Genomic DNA, 12,616 nt, shown 5'->3' with positions numbered 1-12,616 from the left:
ACAAAAATGAAGAAGTTGAAGATGAACATGAGGTACTTGATGCAGCTTAGACAGTCCCCCTCCATACTTGTGCCTCTTGCTGAAGCTTTTCCCTGCCCCTGAATAAACATCATGAGAAACAAAGAAAGCCATTACTGAAGACGCAAAAGTCACATGCGAGTCTATGAGTCAGCGTTGTTAGTGACTGCTGGACTTTTGTGTTTTGAAGCTCATTCAGTGAGATCATTTTGTGAATTTGTCACTTAAATAATACATTGGCATTGACGAAACACACATTGACTAACATATTCTGTTCAGGCGTTCCAGATGAATAATGCTGCATTATGTCGTTCACAGAATGACTGGCATCTCCTGTAATCATATTCCTGGAAATGTAACACAAAGATGGATGTAAAACATTTTCTCAATAAAAAACATTTCACACTGACTGGTCATGCATGTCACAAGCTGACTCGACGTACGCGATGAGTTGTTTGCGAAAAGGAAATGGCTTAAAAAAACACCATCAGGACTGCTGGAGCACATTTGTTCATCTTCACACCAGCCAGCTAAATAAACATGTCCTTTCAGCACTCCAGACCGCAAGCTGTGTGCCCCAAACCTTCTCTGAATTCATCTAAGCACTCTCTGCTCTTTTCTGCTGATATGCTCCAGGTGTTTTCAAATGGTGCTCCATCACCTGCGCTTCTTTAATGATGCAAATTTCCCTTTGCTTCGCTACGAGACAATAGAGGGTGCACGCTGTACAAAAACACTATTAGAGGGTGCTAATACAACATAATAAGAGGTCGAATTAGATTCTGGTTACCTGAAATTAATGATCATTTTTAGCCTGCCCTCCATTTATACTCAGTGTCCTGCTTTTCAGCTGTGTGATGATAAGGAGGAATATTATGTTTGATGCCTTTTCTCCTTTTAAGAGGAATAAGGTTGATGGTAAGTGCTCCCTCCATACAAAGCTGAAGTGTCCCTCGCTGACAGTGCACTCTCTATAATTACAGGCCATTAGGGGAATTTAGGTTAATGATGGTACAGTTCTTCATTAGTGCACTGGGTCCGGAGCACACCTCCCTCAGGTAGCTTTGATTGAGCTACTGCCTCAAAAACTGGCCCTTGGGATCAGGTGGAGCAATAGTGCGTATAATAATAGGGACGCTCATATTTTCTGCTTGCTATGACCAGCCAGTCTCTCGGCTAGCCTTATGCAGCTGTGGTCCCTGTAAAAATAGCTCCGAACAGCTGGCCGATTTCACGGGAGCTAACTGTAGATGCCGTGGCAGCAAATAATTCCACCTCTCCTCTCACGGAACAGTTCTGGCATAATTCAATAATCCCTCCAGCCTGGTTTTCCCAAAGTAATTTCCTGTGCAACACTGCAAGTCAGTCGGGTGTTATAATTGGCAGAAGAGCCCCGCTAAACTCGGTTAACTTGCAGGTGGGTGAGCAATTTTATTTGTATGTGTGTGTGGAAAGGTGGGTGGTTGGCCATATCAGTCTTCTTAGATTAAGACCACCAGCCTCAGAAGGTTAGAAGGCTCAGCCCACAAGTCTCAAGGCCATTACCACAGAGCCACAGCTGCCTTTTTCTCTAAGGTCTTTAAACCTAACCACAACAATCCAGACACTCCAATAATGGGCAAAAGGGTTATATTACATGGACCCTGGTTGATTTTTTTTGTCTCTTTACACTCTGGGCCAGATTTACTAAACTGGGCAAATTAGCGTGAGAGCGCAATTTCTCAAAAGCGCTGATGGGAGTGGAGAGTTAAATTAAAGAACACAGATGCAGCCGGATCATTTCCATAATGGCAAACGCAATCTACCAAGAGCAGCGCAAATTAGTGTCTGGTTTAAGACATGCTTTTTCTGGGCAGTAAATAATGATGCAAATGCCAGTAAATTGACTAGCGCAAACCTTAGAAAATCACCTTGCATGATTAATTTATATACTCTCCTCCCATAGATTTTGCATCTGAAAAGGAAACTCCTACAAATGCATATGCAATAAGGTCGGCCGCAAAAATAAATGTCCACGCCTTTTCAATGATAATTTTTCAATGCGTGTCTTTAGTAAATCCTGTCAGTTTTTTAACGCCAAAAGAGGGTTTGCGCTGGCGCAAACTGTTAGTAAATATGGCCCTATGTATCTAATTTACTTTGGTCATCTGTGCTGCTTTGCTTAAACCTCCTCTGAAGGGCTCCAGGCTTCGTTCAAAATGGTCACAGATTCTACACAACACTAATATGCAACAATTGTCACCATTGACTGGTCATGTTGTTATGATACTGTGAGGTTGCGCAATTAAAGGTAGGGTAGGCAATTTCTGAGAGGTTAGCAATAGCAAGCTAGCTTTGAAAGCATAAGATCCCACACTCCCTTCAGAGCGCTTTCAAAAGCCACGCCTCCTCCAAAACATATGAATGCACACAGCAGAGCAGAGTCTGCAAAGCGCCACGAGAGACAGCCTTAAATTACACAAATGTCTCAAAGCATAACTTGAGCTCTGACCTGACTGCTGCAAATTCATTTTGGCATTGATAGTGTTGCCATAGAAATGCATATTTCTGTGTCTTGGGACGTGAAGAGCTCTGGGTAGAAAACATCACGGTTGCCATCTCTTAATTATGGTAGTTATGGTGTGAACGCAGCATAAACTCGTTGTTTTGGTTCAGGAGGAACTGTAAAATTTGTTTGCGCCGCTGGGTGACTGTCTACGGGTGCGTCTCAATCAACTCCCTAGTTCAGTAGTCAGGGCACTGATCAGGGAGTCAGACATTTTAAGGGTCTCAATCGCGAAATCCTACCAGTGTACTGAATCGTTCGCTCCCTATAAAGTTCCACTATGCACCGTGAAAACCAGGGAGCTTCGAACTTCACAATTGAATGAATTCATTCAAAGGTAAGTTTACATGCAATCTATTAATCCGTTTATAAACAAATTGATGGCTCAATCGGACTGAAAAGGATCGGTCATCCAGGCAAAAACACCAGTTATGCTGTGACAGCCTTGCAATGTTTTTTTCTGGATGCACCAAGTTTTGTTCGGAATTATGTAATACACACGTAAACAAATACATGAATCGGATTAAAATGTTTAGGTTACATATAAACAGAACTTTCAGAATATGAAATTCAATTGGATTCATTCGGATTGATGAAAATGAGTGAATGTAAACATAACTAATGAAACAAGACATTGTCACCATTATGTTCTATTTTCCCGCCACCTATCAATTGACACGGACGTTCATTTAACGAGCACACTGTGTATTTAAGTTCCAGTCTTAGTTTTAGTCCGATATTGTTGTGTTTTACACGCTGTTAGGCTGACCATTCTCTTCTGTGGATTACTTGTTTCTGTTTTTATTTAATAAATACTTGACGTTATTGAACTGATCTGTCTTCCTCATCATTGGACCAGATTGTGACAGTCATTTTCCGGGTTATATCCAGTTTGAAATTAATGGGGAACGGTTTCTTGTAATTAAAGATACATATTCACATCCAAATTTTATTGTAATAAATGGTATTCAAAACAAAACATTACATTTTTTCACAAGTAAATATTATTGGTCATTTTCATAGTAAGGTCCATTTTTTTAATTGTAAGAGCACCTTTGGGAGTAAAACTGGATACCTTGCAGTTTTACTCCCAAAGTGACATGGTGACATGTTGGAATTATTATCAACATAAATTAACAGATAAAAGCAGAAATTATCTAACAAACCATACTGACATATATATATATATATATATATGGCACAAATAAAACAAGAATCACTACATAAAAAAGAAACTAAAGTGCTTCTTAATCCAGTGATTCTACAATTTGTCAAATAAAAAAGTCATTTGTCTTCTGTTCAGTTAAAAGTCAAATATCATGATCTTGGGTTGTTTTTTGCTCACTGAACTCAAAAAGCACCCCACAATCTGATCCGTCTTCTTAATGCAAAGGGACCTCTTGAACTGTAGAGGAGAAAACACTGCACTGTTAGAGCAGTAGATGAAAGTTAATGACCGAGGAGATAGTGGAGCAGGATTGAACTATGATTTCTGCATCCAGCTAGAAGAGAACCAATCACACACTGCCTCTGCCTCTAGATAAATCAACCTGTCACAGCTGCCTGGAAGAATCGTAGAATACACATGAAGTATTTTCACGGAGTACGTTGCCCTCATCCATCACAAGACAGCCTCCAACTGGGAGGTACAGCTCAGAGACAGACAGTATGGAGGATCATCTTCATCCACTCCTCACAGCAAGTAAACACTCGTTACAAGCTTTTTGAGTGCGACGTGAGGACATTGCTCTTCAAACCATCTGTGCATGTTTGTCTCAGCTGACCTATGAGATCCAGCTTTGGTGTAAGATCTTTCCATCTGGTTGGTTTCTTCTGGTTGCGAAGTACAAACTGCTTAACAAATAATAGCATTGGGAAAAGATATTTCTGATTGATGAATTATCATGTTTTCTAACTAAAAACGGTGACAACTATTTTGGTAGAGGATGTCACACCTAGCCTACTGACTGCTTTTGGTGAAGTCTTGCTGTCTTTTGTCAGAGGTCTGTCACACTCACCGATTAAAAATGGAAGAAGGGTGTCAGACTAAATGCCTGCCTCTGACATTTCTCTCCGATTCCCTGTCACAAATTGCAACGCCCCTTTTGGCAGCAAATCAATCTAAAGCTCAGTGAAAGAATACCACATGAACAAAGTATTGCCTGAATTCAGATGCAACGGTGTAAATGTTTACTGGCAGCTTCAGTGAGAATAAATAAATATGGACTGTTCTGGCACCACTTTCTTATTTCATTAGCCATTTAAAGGGATAGTTCATAATTTACTCATTCTCAAGTCACTCCAAACCTGTATGACTTTCTTTCTTTTTTTCCAGTTGAACACAAAAGGAGATATTCTGAAAAGCATCTAAAAAGATTTTTTGATTGAAAAATATTGTCCAATGACGTTTTTTCATACATGTTTACAACATAAGGTTGAGTAAATGCTGACAGATTATTCATTTTTGGGTGAACTATTTCTTTAACTGTTGTTGCCGTTTATATGGACCTTTGTATTTGCTGAGAAATTGGATGACTTACAGACACACACTACACTGGCTACTATTAGACTAATGTTTGCTTTGATAAAAAAATTATAATAAAAAATAAGCCATATACTGCATTGTAAAAGACAACCATTTAAAAGATTTGCATTCTACTGAGTGATATAAACCAGACAGCATGCTTTTAACTTTTCTCATCACTGTGCCAGCATGGGGGTGATTTCAGTGGAATATATTGAACTTCAAACGCTTCGGCACTGAAAGCTTTCTCTTTTGCATTTAAAAATACAAAGAGAGATATGAGTCAAAGTTAAAGCCTGATTAATGGACCCTTCAATGGTGCCAAACTTCTTTAGACTTTAAAATTAAAACTTCCCTCAACAGTATTCTTATTGTTCACAATGATGAAAAGGAGGTGGAAATGACAATACTGAAAGACTGTTGAATGATTTGCTACCCAATGATCAGACACTAATTGACACTAAGCCAAATAAAAAGTCTAACTAAATTGTCAAAAGAAAATCTATTGTTATAGATTTATGGACCTCTCTGTATCTTGTCCTCTTTACGAAACCATGATATACTTGGCATGCATTCCTGAACTGAGACTGACCTAAAGATTGTATTTTAACCATGAGGGGTCTTTCACGAGTTCACACTTACATCAATTAAACAGAGTAAAGATTATGCGTATTTGGCGTGCTGTCCGGGGGGAGGGCTCCGAGCTCGGAATTTTGCCCGAACCCAGAGTACTCCCCCCGTTGTTGTAAGAGTATTAGGACTATAAGTGAGGAGATGGGGTGGTGGAGGGATGCTGTTAAACTGTCAATGAACGGAGGTAAGTTTGCTGTATATATACACAGCGCTTAACTCGTTGATTAAGCACCACTCGGGTCTAATTAGGTTTGATTATCTGAATGTGCTCCACGTGTGTTTAATTAGGTTTAATTATGAACGTGCTCCTCCCGAACTTTGTTAATAAAACATCATTTCTTTTTCTTCCAGATCTTCATTTCCAAGCACCTGATACTCAGGTCAAACAGCTCTTGCTTTTGATAAGTCACTGCACCAAATAACCTCAAATGAATGGCATGACAAAATATCAAATACATACAAAAATATATTTGTCACGGCTGGTACAATGCAAAAAGGTGCGAGGACTCAAGTGCAGGAGAATGAGCTTTATTTACTAAAGAAAACAAACACAAAACAAAACCCACGAGGGGGGAAAACATAACTAGTAAATACAAAACAACAGAACCTGAAACGTGCTGGATGATCACGGGGAACGGGAAACATTAGACAAGAGGGGACTTAAAAAGGGAAACTAATCAGGAGGGAACAGGTGGATGAACTCCAACAATAATCAGATAACAAGGGGGAGGGATCAGACAATGACACGAGCACATGGCCCAAAATAACAAAACACCCATGTGCAGCACAAGACAGGACAGGCATGTGACAATATTATTTTCTTCTTATGGCTCTCAATTGATAGGAAAGAGAAAAAAATGTGGAGGGTGGAGGGAAGATCCATATTAAAGAGCAGGAGTCAATGGCTGCTGTTCGATGTGAGCTGAATGCTAAGCAGACACAAAGTGAATTTATAGGACTTGCCGCTTCTCTTTAGACAGTTACTGAAGCCCTTGGGAAATGTCTGTCTGACTTAACATCTCATGTGGCATCAACGCATACATCATAACCTCTGTATTAATGAACCGCTCTCTGGCGCAGAACTCAGTCAATGAATGCTACTCAGTTTCTTTTAGGAGTGTATTAAGCAAAAGGGCAACACTTAAAGGCAATAATTTAGAAGAAAAGAGGGTTGCCTTTTCATTTGATAGCATTTTGTGAACGATGCAACACAAACACATGCTAATGCATTACTGGTATTTATTTTCATAGCATGCATCAGTAAACACAAGCCATTATTTATGTCTTTCCCTTCTCAGCCCGACGCCTTCAATCATGCACGGATATCTGCATTCTGGAGTATAATGTGTCTGAGGATGGTATTTTTGAAGAGAGATGCCTGCATATCTAATTATGTCAGAACCTCAACCTAACCAGGAGAGACGCTTACAACCCGTGCTAGAGGCCATCAATCCATTTAGGCTAAGGATCGATTAGTTGCTACACCAATATTCTCACTGCCTCTCCTTGGAGATAAACCTCAGAATGTTTTGAAGTTCATACCACTTACACAGTAGAAAGAGTGATTCTGTTTACCAGTTTAGACTTCTAATCACCAAGTATTATTATACTTAAAGGGATAGTTCACCCAAAAAATGAAAATTCTGTCAGTAATTACTCACCCTCATGTTGTTCCAACCCCTTAAGACTTTTGTTCATCTTCGGAACACAAATTAAGATATTTTTGATTAAATCTGAGAGCTGGATCACTCCTCCATAGGCTTCTAAGGCCAGGGGGGCTCAAGCCCCTGCCCCTTTTGTCTCAAAATGTATTGTGCCCTTTTCTGATAATTGTAAATAATAATAATAATTATTATTATAAATATTATAATAAATAACAATACACTTACACAACCTTGCCACTAACAATAATAATACAAACAATTATTATATAAAAAAATTTGGTGGAGAGGTAGGCGGAGTTTCCTTTGCAGCGCCTCGTACGCACTACGCAGCAGTTTGCGCGAGTCTTCAAACGAGCAGCAGGTAACGTTAAAGCTAATACGGGAAATTACATTTATCCTACCATCACCATGCTACTCTAAAAGTTGCGGCAGCATGCGAGTTATTCTTAACTATAATAAAAGTATTACTCGATTTCAGACGCATTCTGAGTGACAATGTCATTCGTTTTTATCCAAGGAATAAAAGAGCAAGGGGAAATACATCAAGTTAAATGAAATCTTAAGTCCATGTCCAACTCTAAATTGTAAGGAACTTTACAATAAGGCTCATTTGTTCATTACTCATGTATGAACTAACATGAACTAACCATGAGCAATACATTTGTTACTGTATATCTTAGTTAATAATACAACTGTTAATTGTTTATTCATGTTATGTCACAGTCAGTGCATTAACTAATGATAACAAATACAACTTTTGATTTTATTGTTTTAGTAAATGCTGAAATTAATATTAACTAAGATTAATAAATGCTGTAGAAGTGCAGTTCATTATTAGCTAATGTTAACTAATTTATCTAATGAAACCTTATTGTAAAGTGTTACTGATTCATGATAGCTAACACTGTCTTTCATACATATAATACATACATTACATTTACAACATCAACAAAACTAAAAATCAATTTTCCATAATTACCTTCTTGATTCTTGATTTTGTTTGGTAAAGTAAGTAATATTTAGTAATATTATCATAATTTCCCTACTTTCATTTTATGTGTTATGCATTCTAATAATTGTATCAACATATTTTTTTAGAATGGCAAAAAAAAAAAAAAAAAAATCAAGGAACTCTCTGATGCAGCCAAAGGAAGCATCCCTCTCACAAGTTGGCTGAAAAGAGAGAATAAAAATGCAGGTACTGTTAAATTAAATTTTAAAAAAAATTAGTGCCCTTTTTGGTCCCTCCGCCCCTGCCCCTGAGGAGGTCTGTGCACGCCACTGCGTCACACGCATCACACACATGACCAGCGTCGGCCAATAGTGAGCCATGTGTGACGTACAACACAAAAGCGCTGCGCTGTTACACTACGTGTCGTGAACTCACTCGAGGCCCACAGAGACGGAAATGAAAAGTTGAATAAAGTCGTTATTTTTGTTTGTTTTTTGCGCACAAAAAGTATTCTCGTCGCTTGATAAACTTAAGATTGAGCCACTGTAGTCACTTGGACTATTTTAACGATGTCTTTAATAACTATTCTGGGTTAATAACTATTCTAAGTTTCAATCCCTTAGAAGCCTATATGGAGGAGTGATCCAGCTCTCAGATTTAATAAAAAATATCTTAATTTGTGTTCCGAAGATGAACAAAAGTCTTACGGGGTTGCAACATGAGGGTGAGTAATTACTGACAGAATTTTCATTTTTGGGTGAACTATCCCTTTAATGGTACCATATTAGGCCCTTTTACAAAGCCTTGATTTTGTTTTTGAGGTCTTCTAGAATAGGTTTTCATGCTTGAATGTTCAAAAAACGCCTTATTCGTCCACATAATTTACATTGTTGCAGCACCTCTCTTCCCAGTCTGTCTGTAATGCTCTGTTTAGTTCCTGTCTCTATGAAGCCCTTCCTTTTGAAAAGCGCAACATGCTCTGATTGGAAATGTTTGGGAAATGTCACATCCCCACTATTAACCGCGAGTTTCAACACACTACTAACCCAACTCAACCAGGCCTCGTTGTTTTATACGTATGCCTTGGGTGGGAATTATTTAAATAAGCAATATTGTGAAGTGTACAATCCCGGAAGTAAACTCAACACTACAATGGAGGGAGTTCAGAAACAGTGCTTACTGATATAGAGAATAACTCCCTTTGGAGTGCTTTGTAACTTTGCAGAGCTTTTTTAATGCTCAAACAGCAGCATTAAGGTAAGTTACAATGTAACAGAAGTGATCTTTTCTTTCGTATTGTGACCAAATTAATTAAACGGATTATCGAAAAAATTAGAAGGGGGGCTTAATTTATAGACTTGTTCTTGAGTTAGATTGTAAAAAAAAAAAAAAAAAAAAAAAAAAGGTGGGGATTAATCAAAAATGATTAGAAACTTTTAAATTAAAAATTACAAGCTCAAAAAAAATAAACTTATGCGTGGATGAATTGTTCACAATAAGATGCATTTAGAAAACAGATCAACAAACAACTTTAACTATGTAAACTAATTCATCACAGTTTTGTGTATGAGATGTTTTATCTAGCACGGCCCCATTGGTATTCAGGAGCCGTTACTCTGTTCCACACAAAATGCTATGACCTTCAAATGATGTGTTTTGACTCAGACGTAAGGTCAGACAGACAAAACTTCTTTTCTTTTTTTTTTTAAGAAAATGAAAACGCTGACCCTAAAATACACTAGAGATCTGTGTATTGGACAGTCCTCTTAGTAGAAGTCCATATGCTGTGAGGGACAAAACATGGTGGACATGTCAGGACCATGCATAGCACATATAAGGCCTAAACAAGTATCATTTCATATGGACAGAATCAATGCATTTCAGACAATGAGATACAAATTCAGACAACTAGGATTTTAGAAACATTAGGGAATTATGAAATTATGAAATGTAACAATTTTATAAAACACATGCGACTGGTCATTAGAGATGGTTATGTCAAAGTTAATATCAGTATATAAATAAATATTAGGCTATTGTATTGAGCAATTTCCCCAGCACACACAAACAAATATTTATAGTCAAGTCAAGTCACCTTTATTTATATAGCACTTTTTACAATACAGATTGTATCAAAGCAGCTTCACAGTGATAACATGAAAATAATACAACAAAGTTTGTTTCTAGAAGAAAATTGCGCCAACGTCCAGATCAATAATATTGTTGAATATTAAATGTCCCCAACTAAGCAAGCCAAAAGCCCAATATATTCCTCTTAATGGTGGTTCTCCATTGAAATGTCAAGGACTAGGCTTGATTCGTGCCCATGCCCGAGAAACCTGCCAATAAAGTAATTATGGAAAAATCAACTTAAAATATGTTTGGAAAAAACAATAAATAGTTTTCTTATAATTTAGGTGCATTAGAAATTAAACTCTCATTATTTCATTGTCTATGACAATGGAGACAACAAGTAATAAGTCTGAAAACCATGCAAAAAAGACATGAACATTAACATCCTCTGGGTGTCACCATAATTTTCTTAGCTCTAATTATTCTAAAAGGAAAGGAGGCTGTTAGTGTTGGAAGGCAACTGAGTGCTATCTGCGAACTGATAGACATTGAACTATGCTGTTCTTCTCTGTCTCTGGAGGATACCAGTCACAATCTGAGAGCAAGGCATCTGCCAGAAGACATCTATACTTTCAACGACATGCTGCGAATGATACAAACATGTACGTGAGATAGGGTGGGTGTCTGGTTCCCTTAAAAACAAGAGAATTCTAGGTTTACAAAATGTCCACATTCTAATAAACTTTCAGATTGCCATGACACACTTTCTGGCATGGAACCTCAAAAATACATGTTTTCAGTTAACACCCTGTTGAGATAAGGTGATACACAGGGAGCCAGAGAGAAAAAAACAGCAAAGCAGAAGGGAGAAGTATTGATTAAAAACCATCTGCTCTAAATACTAACAATAACATGAATGAAACAATGCAGAAGAGTGTTACAACACTTCAGACCGAGCCTTTGTTTTGAGAAAGTTTTGCACTTGCAAAGGAAGGAAGGGGGAGAAAGCACTATAGACAAAACAATTGTTAACAAAGGAAAAAGGCCATTTTATGTCATACAAATCAATAGATTAAATTCACCCTTGTTGTTCTTGAACATTCTAAGAGCGGCTGAATTTAGTAAGAAGGAATGTCTGAAGTTGCTGATAGCAGAAACCATGGCAGTATCCCTTGAAAACATCTTTTCAGATTGCTCAGAATTAGACTCACAAGATCATAGTGTGTTCTCTCTTAGCTGTAATTTTCCTTTTCAAGATTGTAGGCTGAAGGCAAATTCCACTTCGTTGCATATAATGGGCCCTATTTTAACGATCTGAAACGCAAGTGTCAAAGCGCAAAGCGCAAGTAACTTTGTGGGCGGATCCCGGCGCTGTTGCTATTTTCCCGGTGGGATAAATGCCTCTTGCGCCAGGCGCAAATCTAAAAGGGGTTGGTCTGAAGTAGCTTCATTATTCATAGGTGTGGTTTGGGCGTAACGTGAAATAAACCAATCAGAGCATCATCTCACATTCCCTTTAAGAGCAGGCGCGCTTGTTCTAAAGCGGATTCCTATTATAACGGCGGATTTGCCAGGCGCGCGACAGGAGCGGTTCATAGCCGAGGAGAGCAACGTTCTCGTCAGGGCCGTAAAACACAGAGAAGTGACATTGGGGATGGAGAAACCCACCCAAATTAACTTCTGTTAAACAGGCGTATGATAATTTGGGTAAATGTGTAAGCTACATTTATGCTTTTATAATAAATTGTCTATCTATCTATCTATCTATCTATCTATCTATCTATCTATCTATCGTAATAATGTATGATTTGCAAAAATGAAAACTGCTGCTTAGATGAGAGAATCGTATGCGCGTTGTGCACACGCTACATTGATTATGGCCAAGCATGCGCCCTTAAAATAGCATAATGAACAACGCGCCACTGACTTTAGACTAGGTTTTTTCTGGTCAGTGGCGCAATTGTTTTATACAACAGTTCTGAACAGCAAAATAGCATGAGGGAAAGTTTGCGCCGGAACACGCCTCCTCTTTGCCCTGAACCGCCCCGGGGAGCGCAAGTGTATTTCTTAGTTAACCGACGTGCGTCTGTGGAGGGAAAAGTCCGCTTTGCGCGGGTGCAAAATAGGAATAATACATGCGTCAGTGTACAAAGTCATTTGCGTCGGGTGCAAGATAGGGCCCAATGTATGTAACTAGGAAAAATTGC

At 38.4% G+C, this 12,616-nt stretch overlaps 1 protein-coding gene across 2 annotated transcripts in view; it reads right to left on the bottom strand.

The window, feature by feature from the left end:
• Positions 1–12,616, bottom strand: part of tspan18a (tetraspanin 18a) — a 32,512-nt gene that overhangs the window by 4,816 nt on the left and 15,080 nt on the right. For both annotated transcript variants that reach the window (XM_056268588.1, XM_056268589.1), the window contains one exon: positions 3–98. In XM_056268588.1, the coding sequence (XP_056124563.1) occupies positions 3–65 (63 nt within the window). In that variant the 5' untranslated portion in view covers positions 66–98. The remainder of the gene's footprint in view (positions 1–2; positions 99–12,616) is intronic.

The sequence above is a fragment of the Rhinichthys klamathensis genome, unplaced genomic scaffold (genome assembly GCF_029890125.1).
Source record: "Rhinichthys klamathensis goyatoka isolate OS25496 unplaced genomic scaffold, OSU_Roscu_1.1 h1tg000275l_1, whole genome shotgun sequence".
NCBI lineage: Eukaryota > Metazoa > Chordata > Actinopteri > Cypriniformes > Leuciscidae > Rhinichthys > Rhinichthys klamathensis.
Note: the sequence above shows the minus strand (reverse complement) of the source record. Positions and strands in the feature narration are given on the sequence as shown.